The 20,681-nt window shown below is 59.0% G+C and overlaps 3 protein-coding genes across 3 annotated transcripts in view; 1 reads left to right on the top strand and 2 right to left on the bottom strand.

Annotated features, from left to right (window-relative positions):
• Nucleotides 1-1,444: 1,444 nt before the first annotated feature.
• Nucleotides 1,445-5,336, bottom strand: VOLCADRAFT_118129 (uncharacterized protein; the record flags this gene model as incomplete). The annotated part of the gene is made up of 7 exons (XM_002952666.1): nucleotides 1,445-1,512; nucleotides 1,876-1,939; nucleotides 2,225-2,314; nucleotides 3,347-3,412; nucleotides 3,907-3,966; nucleotides 4,611-4,696; nucleotides 5,066-5,336. The coding sequence occupies 7 exons, from the start codon at nucleotides 5,334-5,336 to the stop codon at nucleotides 1,445-1,447; spliced, it is 705 nt and encodes a 234-aa protein (XP_002952712.1).
• A 1,907-nt stretch (nucleotides 5,337-7,243) lies between these two features.
• VOLCADRAFT_93374 (uncharacterized protein) lies at nucleotides 7,244-17,267 on the top strand (the record flags this gene model as incomplete). The annotated part of the gene is made up of 12 exons (XM_002952593.1): nucleotides 7,244-10,403; nucleotides 10,455-10,562; nucleotides 10,650-10,925; nucleotides 11,258-11,287; nucleotides 11,400-11,905; nucleotides 12,733-12,945; nucleotides 13,483-13,521; nucleotides 14,546-14,671; nucleotides 14,832-14,839; nucleotides 15,072-15,171; nucleotides 15,250-16,820; nucleotides 17,204-17,267. 12 exons carry the CDS (start codon nucleotides 7,244-7,246, stop codon nucleotides 17,265-17,267), a joined length of 6,201 nt encoding a protein of 2,066 aa, XP_002952639.1.
• Nucleotides 17,268-19,583: 2,316 nt separating this feature from the next.
• VOLCADRAFT_93375 (uncharacterized protein) overlaps nucleotides 19,584-20,681 on the bottom strand; it is a gene marked incomplete at both ends in the record, with an annotated part of 6,131 nt that continues 5,033 nt past the window's right edge. Inside the window, 3 exons of the mRNA XM_002952667.1 lie at nucleotides 19,584-19,722; nucleotides 20,020-20,063; nucleotides 20,561-20,665. Coding sequence (XP_002952713.1) covers nucleotides 19,584-19,722; nucleotides 20,020-20,063; nucleotides 20,561-20,665 — 288 coding nt within the window. The remainder of the gene's footprint in view (nucleotides 19,723-20,019; nucleotides 20,064-20,560; nucleotides 20,666-20,681) is intronic.

Genomic DNA, 20,681 nt, shown 5'->3' on the forward strand with positions numbered 1-20,681 from the left:
ACCTCGATCTCGTAAAATTGAAGTAGAAAAGCAAGCGATTGATCTGAGCGGCCCACCAGTCCCTCAGCCAAGCAGCTCTACCCTTCGCAGTTTAAAGCCCACATCTAATTTTGAGGCGAACATTCTTTCCACCTGTTGTTTCGTCTGCAGGGTTTTGTCATCTCTCTCATCGCAACAATGTCGATAATAACAATGGCCTCTGTGCGGAACCAAAGGAGTTTACGACGTGATTATAACAACTCAAGAGCACTCCTGTAAGGGCCGTGTTGCGTTTTGTCGCCCTGATGTTCCCCTATTGCTGCGCAACAGCAGCAACAGCAGGGCCACGGAGCGTAGCCAATCGCGTGGTTGACAACTTTCTGCTTTGGTTGACGAGTTTTGGGGTCGCGGTTAGATGCCACGGATGTTGAGGAGCCCAGATGGCCTGGGGTGGCTCATCAGTTGGGTGGAAGCCCTGGATCGCCGCATGAGTGTTGGGAGTTACGGTGGCGAATGCAGCTTCGTGGGGGGAGAACATATGTTGTGTCCTTTTCCTACTCTAGGGTTTGCGGACAGAGCGAGCGTTTGCGATTCAGCGCGCCTCCTTTTAGGGGCGGATGCGGAGGATGCGGAGGGGCGGATGCGTGACATAGCTCCCGGTGACTTCCGCATCCCATCACTTGCAACGAAGCCACGTCCCGTCCAATTTTTTTTCTCTAGCCTGTATAGCTTTTATCTCTTAACTGCTTTTGTCTAAATCCTTAAGGAACACCAGGAAAAGGGAAGAGCTACAGCAGTAGCAGCAGCAGCAGCAGTGGTAAGCACTGCTGATTCGAGGGAAGCCAAATTTGAAGGCCTCTCAATATGCTGTACATGCAGCAATTTGCGGAATATGCTGTACATGGCTTTCCTTGGCAGGGAACGAAACTGCTGGTAAACCTTGGAAGAGAGACGGCTTGGTGCAAATCCCTCCGTACACACATGTACTCTACCTACCCGTACTTCAATTCTCGGTCCATCGTTGAATCCTTCGCACATCTCAAGCAGTCATGCGGCCGTGGAGCGTCAATTTGGAAAAAGCCACTGCAAACAACATATAATCGCACCACACAACTCATTATCCTGACTGATTCCTGCCACGGTCCGTTTCGGCATTCTTTGGGAGTTCTAGCAACTCCTCCGGGCAGTTCCTGTCAGGAAACCGGTACCTACATGTTCTTGAGCAGGCGCTCGTAAAGCGCACCTACCACAATGCCGCAACACTAGCTTTTTATTACATGTATGAAGTTCAGCCCCCTTCCTGTCCTCCTCCCGTCGCGCTCGCGCTCGCGTTCGCTCCCCCTCGCGTTCCTGTTACACCTATATCGTTTTCCTCTGCTAAATCTCTCAGAAAGCTCCCTCGATCGCTCAATCGCTCTTTGTTCACCAGCGTGCGGACCTTTAGTCAGCTAAGCGCATTAGTCGGCTAAGCAGCGCATTTGCAGTACCGTGGAATGGCCTGCTGTGCGCGCTGGAAGTCATAGTAGGTAATGCCTGTTGGGGTGTGGGGGCCGGAGAGGGCTGGGGTGTCAGGCCGGGGAGGAGGCGGGCAGCAAGTTACGGAAAGGTCGGACCGCGGGCCTTTCCGGTAGTCGGGGGGGGGGCAGTAAGCGCGGGCCCCGCACAACGAAGAGCTTCAACAACGAAAACAAGCAGTACGGACCTCGAATTGGCCCCAACACAAACATAAGCGCAAATGCGAACGTGGAAGCGAGAGTCTCGTGGAGATAGGTACGACTATCGTACACTCACACACTCGTCTAGCGTGCAGTACATGGACGCTGTACATGCACGGTGACATGTGTCATGTGCGAATCGCGCGCCCATGCGCCTCGAAGCTCTCTTAACTAAGCTCACCCGTTTCTGGAGGTGTGTGGATGAAGATGACGCCGACTTGCTTAGCGTAGTCTTTATTCCAGCCCTGTGTGGGATATAGCGGTGGTAATTGATGTTGTTACAGGGTGGTACAGCTTCACCAGTGGCCTCCTTCACGAGGCAATAGTTGCCTAGGTCCTGCAATGAAGCCCACGGTACCTAAGAGACTCCCCCCGGGTTCACTCCCCCGGGCCGTCATGTCTCCGGCATCAGCTACATGGCCCTTCACGCCGTATACAGGCCGTATCGTGTCGTACAGAGCATGAAGCTGGCGTTATACTTGCACAGAAGCACAGAAAATCTTGGTGAGAAGGCGAGAACGCAAACCCACCTTGTCGTCGAAGAACATGACGCACTGTGGGCTCGTGCCGTAGTAGCGGATCAAGTTCGTGAGCGTAACCGACTTGTCGTCGTTATGCGTCTTGATGGTGATGGTGATGGTGATGGTGATGGTGATGGTGATGGTGATGGTGATGGTGATGGTGATGGTGATGGTGATGGTGATGGTGATGGTGATGGTGATGGTGATGGTGATGGTGATGGTGATGGTGATGGTGATGGTGATGGTGATGGTGATGGTGATGGTGATGGTGATGGTGATGGTGATGGTGATGGTGATGGTGATGGTGATGGTGATGGTGATGGTGATGGTGATGGTGATGGTGATGGTGATGGTGATGGTGATGGTGATGGTGATGGTGATGGTGTAGGAGATGACAGTTCGGTGGAGAGCCCGGGACGGGGTGGGGGGAAAGGGAAGTGTAAGTGCGCAAGGCGATGGCGGGAAGGGTTGCGGAGCAAGTAAAGAAAAACATAACGGAAAATAGCCAGGAGGTTATAGAATTTGCGGAAATGCATACTACTGCGGTGGTCCAAGAAGGACTGTGGAAATGTGAGAGCCGAGAGGGAATATTACATGCTGCAAAAAGCAAAATATGTGGCGCCTGACTGATTGTGGGAAGTGTACGGGGGAAAGTGTACACTGGCATGCAGGGGCCCCACCTACCTAGAGACCCATCTCCCACAACACGACAACAGCACGCCATTTACCAACAGCCAAATCCAGAAAGGCTGCGGGATCTGCGGATTGGATTACGTATTATTTTCTCTGTGTCTCTGTGTGTGTGTGTGTGTGTGTGTGTGTGTGTGTGTGTGTGTGTGTGTGTGTGTGTGTGGTGAGTGTTGTGTTCCAGGTCCTATCTTGTTTCGTCGTCCTCCGGGCTCCCGACACACACACACCGTTTGCGTCAAGTCCGACGGTTCCCAAACCCCCAAAACACACACATACGAACACGAACACGTACACACACGTGTGCCAAGAAAAGAACGACCTTTCTTTATAGTGAAGGTATAAGAAAACGAAACTTGACCCCGCCAGTTAGTTTGTTAACCAATCCGTTGGTTGGCTAGTTGAATGGTTGGTTTGTACGACAGGTCGGTAATATACACGCACCTGGAAGGCGGGCGAGTTGAAAAACTGGGGGGAGAACGTGACGGGGTCCAATCGCTGCCCTAGTACCTGCGATTATGATGAGGGCGTTTTCATCCGTATTTATGGTTACTGAGCCGCGAGAAGAGAAACAGTCGGGTGACGAGGATGTACCATCTTGAGTTGAGAAGTGAAAACGTGTGAGTTGAGAAGTGAAACATGTGATCAATGCCGGGGCGGAGGAGGGGGTGAAGGAAGTGCCTTAAGGGGGAGGGAAGGGAAGGAGGGGGAAGAGGAGGCAGAAAGCGAGCGAGGGACAAGCGCTTGAAATTTTGAAACTCTGCTCCCTACCTGAGCTCCTTCAGGTGTCCACATACGCACATACATACAGACAGGCAGACATATAGACAGACAGACAGACATATAGACAGACATATAGACAGACAGACATATAGACAGACATATAGACAGACAGACATATAGACAGACAGACATATAGACAGACAGACATATAGACAGACAGACATATAGACAGACAGACACAACAGACACACACACACACATTCAATATCGCATTTTCCCACCAGCTTCATGGTTGCGGGGCTGTCGTTGGCGCTGCATATCGCGATCTCCCAGCCGGCGTTCTGCGAGTGCGAGTGTGGCGTGTGGGGTTCGGGCGAGGGGGAAGGTGCGCGCGTGGGTGTGTGTACGGATAACGAGTGTACGGATAACGGAGTACCGCCGATGCGGCGTCGCCAGCGGCGGAAGCTCCCATGGCTCCGCAACTACAGCAAGGATCCACGGGCTCTATACGACATCATTGTTGTACGACATCGTTGTTGACATCGTTGTACATTCGGTACGACATCTGGATCCAAGGGGTTCTATAAGCCACAGGACCCCCGTGCAGCTTATCTCTTTGGAGCACAACACCGGGGCGCAAGAACCGGGGCCAGGATGGCACACAACAGCAGCAGCAGTAGCAGGGGAGGAGCAGCAGCAGCAGCAGTAGCAGCAGGGAGGAGCAAGCCTCCACTTTCGCTGCGCCACGGCGATGTTGCGATACCAACGGCAGCAGCAACAGTATAGGCAGCAGCTAAGGAGCAGAAGACAGCGATATGAGAACAACCAAACAGCAGCAGCGCCAATGGCATCATGGCGAAGGGGGACAAGGGAGGTAGAGACGCAACGGGCTGCGCGCAGTCACAGCGGCCATAGTTCCTGACGCGGCTATGTGCGGCCTCAGCAGCGACACCCCCCCAACCTCACAACACACCCACAGCCGTACCTTGGATGCCTGGATGACGCTCCTGGCCTCCGGGGCCGGCACGTTCTGGTCCTTCGCTTCAGGAGGAGCGGCCCGCAGCACACCATCTGCACATGCATGCGCCAAGAACATGCAAGCCATCATTACGTACGGCACAGAGAGAACTGTACGGCGCAACACTGGAAGGGTTGTAGAGTGGAAAGCGGGAGTCCGTGCCGCGGCGGCGTATGTGCGCGCGAATGTATGTGCGTACAAGTACGAGTACGAGTACGAGTACGAGTACGAGTACAAGTACAAGTACGGATTGCGGGCTGCTACCTCTGACCCGCACTGGCGTGCCCAGCAGGAGCCTCAGGTGCCGTGGGATCCGCAGTAGGGCCGTACAGGCCGGAGGAGGAAAGAGGAACAAATAGAAAAAAGATAGGAAAAAGGAGAGTCGTGCAGCGAAGCGACTTGCAAGACAAGCAACTCCTCACCGAAATCAAAGGCGGCCACACAGGGGGCGGTGGGCACGAACGCCGGCGGGGGCGGAAGCCAGTCAGTGGGGATTTCCGCGGGGCCCGGGGAGGGATCTGGTGCGGAGTTGGCTGCCGAAGGCGACCGAGGTGGAACCGTGGCCCAGTTGAAGAGGCTGCCCCAAAACTGGGCTTGTGACCCACGGGTCATGGCGAACCCGCAGACCAACGCCAGGACAGACGCGAGGCTGCGGCTCAACAGGCGGCATGAGCCGGACACTGCTAGGGCCATGGCTACCGTACCGTACCCGGCTGCTATCTGGCCCTTCCCTCTTCACTGGGAAATATTGGCGTCGGAATCTAGGTGGGAATCGGGGGGGAGATATATAGATAAATAGATAGATATATAGATGGAGAGTGTGAGTGGATTCTGGAAAGGGAGATAAGCTGCGAAATTGTGGGTGGGTGAGGTGGGAAGGAACTGTGCGCTTGTGTTGCTTTCCTTGTTCTCCGCTCCGCGCTTGTCGTCGATTGCGCCCCTTTCTGTTTTCCTGCCCCTTTACCTCGACGGCGCGCGCAACAAGCAGTCTACTCCCGGAGATGGAGAGGTGGCAAGGGGACGAGCACGGGGGGACAGCTTGGCTACAGTCGGCAGTAGCACACTGGCGTACTGATGGCGGCAGAGTAAAACCTCGGTCTTCTTTGCTTGCTGTAAGTCGCTAAGCGTTTCGGGGGTCAGAAGCACTTTGCCATTATGGGTTAAGTAAGAGCGCTTTGCTATTGTGAGAGGATGACGGGTGAGGCCAAGATCGTCCTCTTTTGAGCTGACCCGACAGAACTGACAGCTGTCATGAGCAGACGGGTGGTGCCATCCTATCTGACACTCGCAAAAACACACACTCACACACCCTACATCTCCATCACTGTCTCTGCGCTGCCAAATGCCAAGGCACTTTGGAGGAAAAGTGCTGGAGTGTTGGCGTTATGGCGTCGTGGCATGGCTGCTGAAAAGCAGGTTGACAGCGTCCGTGGCAAGTTTTTTGATTCCCGGGGTAACGAAGACACGATGGGTACAAGTTCGTTATAAAGGCACTGCCGAACAGTTGTGCAGGCAGGTGCAAACCTTGCCACGCTCTTTCTTGCTGCTACGCTTGACCGCTTGACTACGCAGTGACCATGCTCCCAGGGGACGCTATGAAACGCCCATTTTATCCATACTAGCGCAAGTGGACAGAAGTGGGACATGGGAGCCAATATAGACGCCGGCGGGTCGGCGTTGAGGGTCGGGTCGGGGTCGAGGTTCACAAAGGTTACTGCTGGGGTTACTGGCTGGCAGCAAGAATTTTGCAGTGGTCTGATATAACGGTTTTCGCTTCTAATCGTTTTACTGGTGCACTACATGTGGGCTCGTGCCTCATGCCGATGCATAACGCATAAATCCGTTGCCGCTATCAAACCTGTGTACTGGGAACTTTTCTCGGCCAAGCCAACAGCTCACCGTCCCCCGAGAGCCTTCCCTAAACTCGCCTCCATTTGCTAAAATGTGCGAGTGTTCATGTTGTGATGAATGTATATTACATTCATCCTGCATCTTGGTCAAAGGCTATGGCCGTAGAAAGGTCAACAGAGTACCCCTCGCGTTGACGCTTGTCGCCATCTGTGATGGGAATCCTGAACCATATATGACAATACGTTAATTATTAGAAGCGGACGGCATCAGTATACAGCTCGTTGTCATCCATGCGGTGCCACGGCCGCTGCTGTGCTGCTCTCGGGAAGAACATCTATGCCGCCTTCCGAGGTCGTAAACTATAGCTGAAAACGTCTTCTTCTTTTCTGCAATATGATGTAACTGTTGTGTCGTAAGGTTGCAAGAACGTGGACTTGGTGCCAATTTCTGAGCTCTGAACGGAGCCACGGCCGCTTGCCCTTATGATAACACAGACAGCTTGGCAGTAACTGTTAACTCGTAGTGCTATGCATGTCTTACGTCGGCGCAACCTTTAGCTTTGCTAGAGGTGATAGACTGCCGTGGGAGAGGCGGGCCACATCGCAACGTGGACAAACAGCCAATGTAACTGCGAAGTTAAGTCAGACTTTGATGCTATTGGCGAAGGGATTCTACAAGCAGAGAAGGCCGTCTCAGGTCTCACCGCCTGAAGTTGTATCACAACAACCATTGGAGCCGCTGCTATCCCCATGATTGGTGGATCTAAGAATGATGTAGCTGCTCGGGCCGGTTCAGAACCTGCGCCAGATGCAGACAAGCCGGTTGCAGGAGGCCCCGAGAGGAAGCCCCGAGTAACTGGAGACGCCAGCTCGCCTGGCACTTCTTCTCGCGGTGGACCGAAATTGGGATCGAGGTGTCCGGAGTGCTCAAGAGTCAACAGTGGCAAATGGTACCGTCATCGGACGCGCGAAGGGGAGTACACCTGCGACGGTTGCTATCGATTTTTTAGAACTAATAAGCACTACAAGTCTAAAACAACCGCCGGCGATGCAGCGGCAGCAGCGGGACGGGAGTCACCAAGTGGCACAGTAGCTGGGGCAGCTGCAGGGTCTGAGCCGGCAGCCAAGGGCTCCAAGCAGCCAGCAACGGCAGCAACGCCGGGCACCCAGCACCCAGCTGGGCCGCCGGGCGGGGACCAAGGAATCGCCAGCCAAAAAGCTGCCGGCGCCTCGACGGCCGCAGAAACGAGCGCCACGGCGGCCGCCGATAAGCCTTCTGCAGCTGGAGGGGCCGCCAAGCGGAAACAGCCGCCCGAGCAGAGCGCAGGACCGCGACAAAAGCGCGCCAAGCGTGATAACGACCCCAAAGACCAGGCAGTGGCAGCGGATGGCGCCAAGAAGCGCCCGGCGGAGGATGAAGCCAACAGGGGGCGTTCACAGCCGCCGGATGGCCAAGCTGCCGGTAGGCCATCACAGGGCCCCCGCAAGGTGCAAGGCGCAAAGCGGGCAGCACATCGCGACGCGGCGCCAAAGACGTCTCCAACATCTGATGCCGGCAGCAGTCCGGTTGAGGCACCCGAAGACGCTGCTGCTGCTGCTACTCCTACTGAGGGCGGCAGTAACGGTCGGGAGAAAGGCTCCGCAGAGCCCGACGCGGCTGCTGGGCCAGCTGCCAAAGCAGGGGGCGCATCAGCTGCTGCCGCCGCTGCGGTCGACGGAAACCCGGCGCGGCGGCGGGCCGCCGCGCTGGCTGCCTCTCGTGGCATTGCCGTGTGTTCCACACGGAGTAGCCTACGGCCTAAAGGTGGTGGCGGTGGCGAAGCTGGCGGCGGCTGTGAAGTACCAGCGGGGCAGGACGGCACGGCTGCCGCCGCCGAGGGGGAGGGTGCAAACACGCTCCAAGCTGAGGGCGACGGCGGGAGTGGGACCGACAAAGGTGGTAAAGCACAAGCCAATGGTGAAGGAGGTGGCGGGTCTGGCGGAGGCGAGGAGCGAGGCGCTGGTGGAGGAAGCGGCAAAGCACAAGGCGGCGGCGGCGGCGGTGGCAAAGGCGGATCTAGCGGGACCAAGGCGCCTGTAGGCTCTTTCGGTGGCGCTGCCGCGATGGCAGTGGCCCGCCGGCCCGTCTTCCTTCGCAACGCCGGCGAGCTCAAATGCGCACATTGTGGCTCCTGTCAGACACGTCGCTGGTGCAAGCATCGCCTGCTGAAGGACGGTCAGAGCATAACGTGCGAGCGCTGCGACGATTACTACAGGCGTCACGGTAAGTACTCGAAAAACGTGGCGAGGAAAGACGTACCAGATGCGCAACGGAAGGCCGCCGCCGCGGCAGCTGGGGTGGCCGGCGGCGCAGCTGCACAGGCAGAAGAAGAGGTGGCGGAGGCTGGCGTGTTGCTGCCGGCGGCTGGGAAGGGGACGGCGGCTGTTGGGCCCGCTGATGCAGGCGGTGATGGTGAGCTAGTTGCGAATGGAGAGGGAGAAGAGGCGTCCAAGCCAAGTGAACGGAAGGCAAAGAGGGAGCGGGAGGTTATGGAGAAGTTGGTGGATGGAGGAGCTGTCCAGGCAGAAGCCAAGGCAGCGGCGATGGAGGAGGAACCTGCAACGTTGGGAGCGGCGACGTCTCCAGCTGTAGAGGGAGGACTGTTAGCCGCCGAGGCGGCGCCCCAAAGAGTGGTGACTGAGGCGCCAGCTGCGGCAGCGGAGAGGAAGCGGGAGGAGAGCGATGCTGTTGAGGAGAAGGTGACAGCAACAGCAGCGGGCCCTATGGCGGCGGAACAGGTCCAGGAGGAGGAGAAAGAGGTTGCCGGAACCGCACCGGCATGGGCGGCAACAGCAGCCGCACAGCCGATGGACGTTAAGGAGAAGACTGAAGAGGGAGGGAAGGCAGAAGTGGAGGACGCGCCCGCAGCGGCAGCTGCAGCGGCAGAGGACGCGGAGAGGGCAGCGGCGGCGGCGGCATCACGGTCCGAGGCGGCGGATATGGACATGGAGGTAGCGGAAGGGGAGGAGAAGAAGGAGGGGAAGAAGGAAGAGGATGAGGAGGAGAGGGGGGCCACCCCAACAGCGGAGGATCATGCCACGGGCTCGGCAGATGCTGCGCCGGTGACAAGGGAGGAGGGGCCAGCGGAAGCGCTCGCCGCGGCTGCAGCGGTTGAGTCAGCTGAGCCCAACGGGCCAGATGATCGAGCAGCTACGGGACCGTTACCTGCACCAGAGGCACCAGAAGCCCAGACAATCAACGTCAGCGATAACGAGCCGTCAGCGGTGGAGGAGCCGCAGATGGTGTCAGAGGCGCTGCCTTTGGTAGAGGCCGCGCCGGCGGCGGCGGCGGTAGTACAGAAACCCGCGAATGAGCCCGCCAATGCGCCACAGCCTGAGCCCGCAGTCGCGGAGGGCGAGGCGCAGAAAGATGTCGCTGCAGAGGACCAAGCGCTTGCAGCATCTGCAGCATCTGTTGCTGATGCATATGTTGTTGATGTCGAGCAGCGGGCCAGCACGCCGCCGCCGGCAGCGCAAGGGGAAGGCACGGCGGCGCTGACTGAAGCGCCAACGGAGGCGGCGGAGGCGCCTGAATCGGCGGCGGAGGCGGATGCTGGCCAGCAGGTTAAAGAAATTGAGTTGGCGGCGGAGAATGGTCCAGATATGTCGGTTGCGCCGGTGGGAGGACGATCTGCGGCGGACGTGGGGGCCCCCACGAGGACGGGTAAGGAGGAAGGTGCGCAGCACGAGGAGGAGGATAAAGCGCCTGGCCACGAGAATGCAGCGGCGGAGGCGCAGTTGCAAGCAGCTGTTGCCATGGAGGTAGCGCAGGCCAGCGCCGCGGATGAGGCAACCGAAGTTAATGCCGCCATCGGAACCGCCGAGGCGGGTGCCGCCGATGCAGGGGCCGGGGCCGCCGCACCCGCTGACGGTGAGTCGGGGGCCGCGCAGGCACAGACTGTGGGCCTCGACGACCCCGCAGGTCCTGCAGAGCCACTGCACCCGGCTAACGGGCCACAGCCTGAGGGGATGACGTGCGGTGATGGAGACGCGGGGGAACCGCCGGTGGCTGTCGCAGAGGCGTCTGGGGGTGCGTGCGTGGAAGGTCACTTTGGGCTGGCGGTCCCGGTCCCGGCCCCGGTCGCTGCTGATGCTGATGCTGCCGACGGGCCCGCAGTCAGTGTTGCAGCCCCCGGCCCCGTATTTCCTCCTGATGCCGAAGCTGCCGCGGGTCCGGCGGAACCGGTGGAAGTCGCTGCCGTACGGCCCGCAGCTGTGGTAGCTGTTACCGGTGCTCCGCCCGACCCCGCGACCCCTCTTGTGCTGCCGCCGCCGCCCGCGGTCGCTCCCTGCGGCGCTGCGTCGGTCTCAGGTGTGCTGGACAGCGGAGCCGCTGAGGGTGTGCCGCCATGTGCTGACGCCGCCGGCAAACCGCCGCAGCTTGGGGTAAAGGGTGAGGAGGCGGGAGGCGAGGTGGAGCCGACCAACGCCGCCGCGGCGCGGCAGCAGCAGCAACAGCAGCAGCAGCAGCAGCAAGACGCGACGGCGGCTTCAGCGGCCGCTGCGACTTCTCCGAAGAACGTGCCTACGAAACGCGGTGACCGATCACGTCGACTGCCGCCTGCCAAGCCGTCGCAGCCGCAGTCAACACAGCTGGAGCAGCCGCCGCCGCCGCCGCAGCAGCAGCGGCAGCCTGTCCAAGAGGCCGTTAAGAAGCAGCAGGAGAAGGAGCAGCAGCCGCAGCAGCCCCGGAGCTGCTCCGCCTGTGGGTCGACCTACACGCAGGCAGGTTGGCGCCGTCACCAGGGCGGCGAGGTGGGCAAGGTGGTGTGCAAGCGCTGCTATGACTGGCACTACCGCCACGGCACATACGAGCGGGGGGTGCCGTCCCTGCGTTCGACCGCATCTGCTGCTGCTGCTGCTGCAGCTGGGGCAAGCTCCGGGCCAACGCCGATGCGGCGGCCGAGGAGGACGACCAGTAGTGCGGCCGCCGCCGAGTCGACGGCAGCGGCCGCCGCCGCCGCCGCTGCGGTTGTCGACGCTGGACAGCCGCCGCCGAGCAAGCGCCAGCGGGTGGCGGCGTCAGCACCTGGGGAGGAACAAGATGGAGGCAGTAGCAGTGCCGCCGCCGCTGCCGCTGCCGGTCTTACCGGGCGTTCCACGCAGTCTGTGGCAGCGGCGACGCCGATCCTGGCAAAGGAGTTGCAGCGCGGTGGCGATACTGGCTCGCCCTTCTCGGTAGTCCGCCGCTCTGGGCCCGTCCCGCTGGCTACGGCCGATGGTGACGCGGCAGGACCTCTGCCGGGGACGGACGGCGCCAACGGCAGCGCCTACCTGGCGGCCGGCAGCCAGCTGGGGCTTGCAGCGGACTCGCTAGCCGTACTGCAGTCTTATGTGCAGAAGTTCGGCGACGCGTTGGCGCGCGCGTGCAAGGTGCGTGTTGGCGGGTATGCACCTTGGGTCATCGGTGCCATGCTGTGTGTGTGTGGGGGGGGGGGCCGGCCTACCGTGTCGACACGCGATGTGTCTCGATATGTCAAAGTTGGGGTGTTGGAAGATGAGCGACACTCTTATACAAGTGAAATGGGAGAAGCAGTAATAGGGGCCGAGGGCTCCGAGGGCTCCGCTTCTTTGCTATTATTGATAAAATGTTATGATGTAGTAATGTCACTGAGTGGGGGGCTTCTGGGCCGATTTTTTTTACATTTGGATACCGATCTGGGATTGAACACCGTAGGGCACCGTGTATCATTACCACACTGTACTACGCCGTGTATTAACATGGGGGGTTTCCTCGGTCTACCGTCAGCTGGGATCTTGGATCCTGGACCCTGATTTTGACCGGCCTTGTATACCAGGGCCTAGTCTTTTAGGTCCTGAACCCCGGTAGTCCCCTCACGGATATGACCTCACGTGGGCGGCCTCGCGGCTTGCTCACCTTTGAAGTCCTCCCGCCCTTTCCAACGATAACACCATCATTTCCATCGTCATCGCCCTGCACACACCGGCCAATAATTATCAACGACACCACCACCAACACCACCACCAACACCACCACCAACACCACCAACACCAACACCCCACCAACACCAACACCAACACCCCACCAACACCAACACCAACACCCCACCAACACCAACACCAACACCCCACCAACACCAACACCAACACCCCACCAACACCAACACCAACACCCCACCAACACCAACACCAACACCCCACCAACACCAACACCAACACCCCACCAACACCAACAACAGGCGCTGGTGGAGCTCGAAGACCAGCACGGTATTCGCCTCCTGGACGTCCCGGCCCCAGCGCCGCCCGCGGCGGTCTCTGGCGTCATCGCCACAGCTGCTGCTGCTGCTGCTGGCAAGGACGGCAACCCTGTTACGCTGCCGCTGTCGCCGCCAGCTCGTTCCTCGCTGCGGGTCTTTTACGAACGGGTTTGCGGCAGCGACGTCAAGCTGCGGGTGGGTCCGCCGGGTACATCGGGGCGGGTGGCCGCTACCCCGACCCGCTCGCCTTTTTTTCCTGTGGTAAAAATATTCGACCTGCATTTGAAAAGGAGCACTTGGCTATATCCGGCCAGCTCTTTGGCAGAAAGGTCTGGGATGCTGGTGTTACCATATGCATCTAGTAGAGATGCATTGACTCTTTTTTTTAAGTACAAAACCTAGTAGTAGGGAACTGACCTTACCGCTAATAAAGGTTTTTTCCTCTGCAGCTGGCTGCCCGCATCCGCCTGATTGTCTGTCTGTTTGTCAGGCGATGCGAGTCTCGCCCTCCCTGCCCTGCCATTTTCCTGCCCTGGCCCCCCCCCCTCTCTCTCTTTGCTGCTGCTGGTCCGCACCGGCCCCGTCTTGCCTCGCTCACCACCGCGCGGCCCCACCTCCTCCATCTTCGTGTCGCGACGTTCGTTACTTTGCTTGTTGATTGTTGGCTTGAGAGCTTATTGCGTAATTTCTTACTTGCGTTACTGCTTGCGTTACTGCTTGATTGCGCTGCAGTCCCGGCACCTGGCGGACGCGGTGATACGGTGGCTTGAGGTAGGGGGGTGGGGGGTGGGGGAAAAGACGAACCACAGACGAGCGAAGTGTGTTGTTTTTTTGGTGGTGATGGTGGTGGTGGTGGTGGTGGTGGTGGGCTTGGGGGAGCTGGGTGAGGTCGGCTAGGGTTGCATGTCCGTCGCAGTGGTGCGGCGGCGCGCCGGCGTGTGGGCCCGGACTCCAGGAGCCCAGGGCCTAGCATGACGTCTCCCTTACGGGGTTTCCTTAGCGGAGGCAGCGCGGGTGCACAGAAGGGGGCCAGGTGCACAGAAGGGGGCAGTTGTAGATATTGGTCCTTGTTGGCGGGTGTGAGGTCGAGTGGTGGGTGACTGGGCGCTGCATAGTGTGCTTGGAGGGAGGTATGCCACCCTCTGTGTCTCTGTCTGTCTGTCTGTCTGTCTGTCTGTCTGTCTGTCTGTCTGTCAGGGAAGAATATGAAGAAGGAAGGCGGTAAGGTTGTGTGTGCTCGTGTGTGTTCGTGTTCGTGTGTGAGCCCAGGCCAGAGATTACAATCCGTCCCTTCCTGGTCGTGCTAGGTCGTGCCCCAGGATCTCCGGTCCTGTCCACCCCGCTTGGGCAACTTCCCTGGACCTCCACCTCATGCACGCTGCGCACCTTACCCTCCCCCTTTCGACGGCAGCAGTTAATCCTTGTTTCCGTGCACATCTTCCCCCCTTTCCCTAGCAGTTTGCAACTTCGGATGTCCTCGGCCCTAAGTCGATGCTCTTGGCTTCCTCTTGCACCACCATAATCACCACATGATACCCACCCCGCCCTATGCCCGCTGCTATTCCTACCTATCGGCACGCCACGATCATGGCAATTGACCGTCCTTGGGGGCCCCCATGTCTTCTTTGGACGCAACCCGCGCGTGTGCGGCGGAACTTGTAAGCTACCGCAATTATTGTACTACTTCTCACCCATTTCCTACCCGTTTTCACGAGACCCAATAAAATCCAATTCACCCCGGCTTCCCCCTCCACCATCCGTGCAGCTTAATGCATGGCGCTCGCCCCTACCGCAGCTGCTGGGTCCCACCGCCTTGGATACGCCAGGCCGAGGGCCGGGCCCTCCCTCAGCCCCGGCTCCGTCCCTGAGCAGTCGACCGCGTGAGGGGGGCCCCCGGGAGAGCAATAAGACCAATAAGCAGGTGCGGAGGAGGAGGAGGGTGAGAGGGCGGCACAGGGGGCCCCTGAGAGCGCTTTTTTCGAATGATGGTCTCCCCTGCCCATCCCCACGTAGCTTCTTTCTTCCCCCCCCCCTCCGTCTTGGCAAGTTCTCCTCGTTACAACCCGCTTGCTACCCGGCAGGGTGGGAGGTGGGCGACTCTGCGAGGAATTCAGTCTCTCGTTGCTTTCTTGCTCAGTAGCTACCTAGCGAACACTTTCTAGGGCAGGCACTTGGTTGGGGGTGCTGGTCAGGGAGACCCAGGAGGCTCGGGTGGTCGTCAGGCTGGCTGGCTGACTGGCTGTCTGACTGGCTGCCTGACTGGCTGACTGGGGGTGAGGAAGTGGGTGGCAGGGAACCCCAACCCCCACCCTGGCCCTCAGTGCTGGCATCGATCTTGGGCCTGTGCGTGTTTCTATGTTTGTATGTCTGTGCTCTCTGTTGGACAATATGTTCATTTGTGTTCACGTGCCAAGAGCGGAAGTGAGTAACTGAATTCTGGTTGCTTTGCTGGCAATTATGCTGGACTTGTTCTCCGGCCCCCTTGTTCCCTTGTTTCAGGTCGCTGCATCGGGCGGCGCCTCCAGGAGGGAACCACGCGGCGGTATCAACACCAACAAAAGCAGCTTCGCCGCCGACGGCAAGACTGTCTTGCCGCCCCAGCCGGCCCCACCATCATCATCCTCGGGTGAGCCGCGCCCCGCGGCCGTCGACCGCTTTCGCAAAGTGGCGGCAAGCCTCGCGCTCAACATGGCCCAGAATTTGCTGGGCCTCATACCGCCCGCACCACCACTGCCACCGCCTCATCAGCCACGTGGGGCTCAGGAGGCTTCGTTGGCTACGTCATTACCGCTTGGAGGTGCAGACATACCTACTGCCGTTGCTACGGCGACTGCGGTGGCTGCGGAGGTTGTTCGAACTGCGGCGGCGGCGGCGGCGGCCTTTCCTGATGGCGGCTCTGCAGCGGCAGCTGCCGCGGCGGCGATGCCGCACCTGGAAAGCCTAGCTGCGGCTGCGTTGCATCTGGCGCATCGAGTGGGGCTCGCGGCGCAGGGCCATCTGGTGCTGCGGCTGGCGGGGCCGGGAGACCCCATCTCGGGAGCTCCGGAACCAGGACACGGCCCGGGACAAGGCGCCACAGCAGCGGCGGCGGCAGCGCTCTCCGCCTCCTCCCCTCCTATTTGGCGGGATGGCTGCCCGGCCGTAACGCCCGTGGAGTGGGTACGCTGTGGGGGAGTGGCGACCGCGAGTTATGCAGGCGACGGCGACGGGGGTGGGGATGGGGATGGGGATGGGGATGCTCATGGTAGCGGCGCGCGACATCTGCGGCTTGCGCAACTGCTGCGGAGTCTATACGACGGCGGCGCGCAGCTCTGGCGGGATAGCGATGTGGCGCTCAGCTGGGCTGCTGAGCCGTCCACAGCCGTCCCCTTGGTGGGCTCCACCGCTGCTATGTCCACTGGCGGAAGCAGCAGCAGTGGTGTCGACGGCGGCGGCGGCACTGCGGCGGTTTTATGGGTGATATCACCAGGCATCGCCCGGAGAGAGCTCCGTACGCTGTCCGGAGTCGAGGCGGTTGCGCCGCCACCAGCCGGCGGCCCGATAACGTCTGTTGCCTCCGAGTGCTTTCAGCCGAGTGCTGCTCCCGAGCCACAGCCAAGCGCTGCCGACGCATCAATACCGCACCTGAACAGGACCGCCGGCACAGGCGCGGCGCCGCCGTCGCTAGCGCGTCCGCTGGGAGATGATTGCCAGTGTGATGACCGTGGCCCGTTGGAGGTTGCGGCTGCTGCGGAGGCGGCGGATGCCGTGTGCGCAGCTGTGGCAGTGGCACTTGCACGCGGCGACCACGAGGCGCTGTTGAGCGCGACGGAGGCGGCGGCAGCTGTCGTTTTGCAGCTGGTGCGGGTAATGTCCAAGGACAGTAGCGGGGGCGGCGTTGTTGACGGAGGTGGCCGGTGTCTGGGGTCATTCGAGCCGGAACCGCCGGCGGAGGCGGCGGTGTTGCTGTTGGATGCTCAATTACAGTTACCTCCAGACGACGCAACTTTGCCGGCAACGGCGACGGCGGAGGTGCTTGTAGATGGCGGCGGCGGGGAAGGAGGCGGCGGCGGCGGCGGCATGTTCGCCAGGTCGGCTCAGGACGGGCTGTCAGGCAGCCGCGGCGCGGCAGGCATGCACCCACATTTCCTTCAGTCGCAGCAGCAGCAGCAGCAGCAGCAGCAGCAATTGGCTACAGCGACTGTGGTGGAGGTACCGATCGTGCCGGCGCTGGTCGTTGGTTGCGAAGCGGGGCTCTGAACTCAGTCCTGTTGCGGGGTTTTCGACCTTACCAGCGGCCGTTCAGCGACTGGCCGTTTTGGTGGTGTTTGGGGGGTGATAGTGGCAGTGGGTTGTGTATGTCATGGTACGTGGTACGCTGCTGGAGGGCAGGGTTAGGTGAGGTAAGAGGTGGCCATGGCCATCCTTAACACAGACATCCACCTCCACCTCCACCACCCACCGTGTGATGGAGGTCCATGCCTGTTGGCTGCTGCGGCCCCTGTTTGTCGCGCTTCTGCGGTTCTTTTTCATCTTGATTGCTGTTTGGAGGGTACCCTGGAGTGCGTGGTGTCGGCCTTGGCTGTAACAGGAGCAACGTACATGGCACGCTTTGGTCTTCTGCTGCAGCTGCTGCTACTCTTTCTACTGCTGCTGCTGCTGCAGCGGCTGCTGCCTGCTACTCTTACTGCTACGGCTGCTGTTGCTGCTGCTGCTGCTGCATGAGTTTGGTTTTGGCTTGGTGTTCTTCGGTTTGGGTTGTATGGGTGCGGCCCAGTTTGGAGCCCTCTGTGCCGCTCAGCGTCGAGGACCGACAGGGCAGCGTGTGGAGAAGGCCTTCTGAGGTCCCCGGGGGGGGGGTCTCGCCAGTCCCCACAAAGGGGCGCGTCTCTGGTCTTTGTCGCGCTCTTTCCTCACTTTTTCTTGCCTGTTGTGTTCGTCCTCTGCTTGTTGTATAAGCAGTGCAGCTCCTCTTGTTTTTTTGTTGGCGCAATCGCGGGGACTCGGCAGTTGGTCTCAGTGTTGAACTGGATTCGGATTGGTTTGGGGAATATGTAGTTGGGAGGACGAGGACGAGGGCACGCGGCTGAGGGCGGTGGCGGTTTAGGAAATTGCGAATTATGCGCGCAACCCTTGCCCCAAACCGGCATGATAGCTGTTTTTTGTGTTAAGAAGGCAGCGGGTTTTGCTTCCTGTGATAGTAGTTGTAGCCGTAGTAGCAGCAATAGTAGCAATAGCATTAGCAAAAGGAACTCCTTTTGAGTCGCGGCGCTGACCTTTCAGTTCGTGTTTGTTTGTTTGTTTGCCAACACAAGAGGCAGCAGCAGCATCGCGGCGAGTGTCGGAAACAGTCGGAAAGGCATGTGTACATGTTGTGCTTGATTTTGGCGTGCTGCTGATATCAGCGTGTGTGTGTGCGTGTGCGTATTGGTGTACCTATCGGCGTGTGTGTGCATGTGATATACGAGATATCCGCCTGTAGATGGTATCTGCGTTACTACCAAACGACACATACGCATGCGCTGGTTGTCTGCGCGCATTTTTCGTACAGAAGTTAAAAGAGGCACAGGGGCCGTAAGAAGCCGTGTTGTATCTTACGTTGTGCTGGGCCAGCGTCGCGTGTGTCCGGATGTATGTTCACCACACGATGCACAAATGTTGCACGCCGTTTTCTTCCGCAGCGAAGAAGAGAGCTTTTCTTGGGGACTAAAGAGCACGAGCGAGAGGGGGGGACCCTCTTGCGCTTTGGTAATGTGACTGGAACGAGGAGGAAAATGAGTGTATGGCCCCAAAGGCATAAGCCGTGTAATTTTACATGGCAGACATGGACATGAAGCAAACGCGATGTAACGCGCCTTGGCTGGGCCTTGGGGCTCAGCGGATATGGGTCTTTTGAAGGGAGGGAGTTGGTGGACGGGGTGGGGCGCAGGTCTAGGTATTAGGTGCCAGTGTGCCAGATCAGCTGATGCCCTCAGGTCGGCCTCGTCACCCTCTCTAATTGGTTTGGGTGAGGCACTCGCCCTTGTTATCCAAATAACCGCAACTCGTGTTTGTTTCAGAGGTCCATTTCCCCCTTCGAACCACCATCACCACCGGCCCTTAGTTAGAAGACATCTAGTAAAAGGCAGTAACCCGGTGACTACCAATAGCATGAAAGCCCCCGGAGTCTCGAACCAACATGTGAACAGCGCGCCAACCTTCCCACGCCCCCAAACAAGCCCCCTCCCGCCAGAAAATATCTGAGCCAGGAATATCCCTGGAGAGCCACCCGCTTCTCCCCTTCTTCTTTCCCTCTCCCAACTTGCGTTGTATGAATGTACGTACGTATGTATGTACCCATGTACATGTCCTGTGAACCCCCTGCTGCACCTCCTCCACCGCCCGTTCTTTCCCGCCCATACTGCCAAAAGCCAGTCTAGGTCCCCCTCTCTCCATTATGCAATAACCGCTAGCACGAAGACACTTAGCCGCAATCTGGCATACACCAGGCCCTGCCTTGGACACCCACACCCACCCACCCGCAAATAGCCCTCCCGTAGGACATGCATGCGCACGCGAACGAGGCGGCTAGGGCCCGCTTACTGCGTATGGCTTTTGCCGAGGACTTGGGAAAACCATTTGGACATGCTCTTCCCCACGCCTCGGTGTTTTTTGTAACATTAAGCTCCCCGGACGCAGGTGCGCGCGCAGGATGATAGGCAAGACAGACAGACAAACAGACCGACAGACAGGAAAACAGGCTTACGAGCCCTCCCACAGAGTTGTATGAGATGCGCATGCAACGGCTGTGACTCCCCTAGGAGGTGGAATTGCACAGCTCCAAGCCGAAAGATGTCGGTAGACTCTTCCATCGCTCAGAATTTGGGCTTCAGATTCAAGCGTTTCGTAACGGCACCGTCCTTGTCGTACTGCCGTACAATCTCCTTGACGAAGGAGGGGATGTGCTGCTCCGCGCGCTTCGCACCCCAATTTCGGTGCACGTAGAGATAATTCCTGTGCGTGAATACATGTATGTATGTGTATAAACATGTATGTATGTATGTGCGTGGTGGGGAAAAGGATGAGAATGGATGTAAAAGAAAGATGGAAAGCAGTTGGTCGCATTACTGGCCACACACACCCGGAGGTAAACCCGTAATTAAACGATTCAGTGACATAACGATGCCAGCAACAACTTTGATACTCCGTGCCGCTGGACACATCGCAAGAGCCTCTGATCTGAGAGGTGTGATCAGAGGTGTGCGCCACCAGCAAAGCCTGCGATACGTCCGTTGCCTAACCAGGACCCACCGGATGTAGTGGTAATCGATCGAATATTTCCCGAACTCCAGCCCCTGTTGCCGAAGGGTAGGGTAAATGGTGGGTGGGCGGGGAGGGGGTTAGCAGGGACGGGGGGGGAGGGGGAGAGAGGGGAAAAGGGGAGAGGGTGTGGGTGGGTTTTGGGGGCGCAGCTGCAGCCAATAGCGGATGTGTGGGCCCTTTCCCTGGACCCGGGCGCAGAAAGGAATCCCGGAAGCAGTAAAGAATACCGCGCAGTAGCAGCAGCAGCAGCAGCAGCAGCAGCAGCGTGTTTCATAGTAATGAGTGTGCGTGTCTGTGCGTGTCTGTGTGTGTTGGGGGGGCTGGAACACGGTCGACGTGGTGCAAATATGATTTGTACGCGCATACGCCAAATATGATTGAACGCGATTTCTCCGTATATATGGCGATGGGGAGGTGGTTGCGGTGGTTGTGGTTGTGGTTGTGGCGGGTGCCTGCTTAGCCGTAATAGCAGTCTTAGTCAGACGTCCAACCAACCAACCAACTGTCCAACCAAACCGGACGCTCGTACCTTGGGCCCTATGAGGTTCAGCAGCCAGGCCAGCAGGTTCCCCAGCCAGCGCGGTGCCGGGTCTCGGAGCTCACCCAGCTTGGCCTGGTCGTCACTGGCCACCGTCTGACGGGGGTGTAGG

Source organism: Volvox carteri (genome assembly GCF_000143455.1).
Source record: "Volvox carteri f. nagariensis unplaced genomic scaffold VOLCAscaffold_31, whole genome shotgun sequence".
Classification (NCBI taxonomy): Eukaryota; Viridiplantae; Chlorophyta; class Chlorophyceae; order Chlamydomonadales; family Volvocaceae; genus Volvox; species Volvox carteri.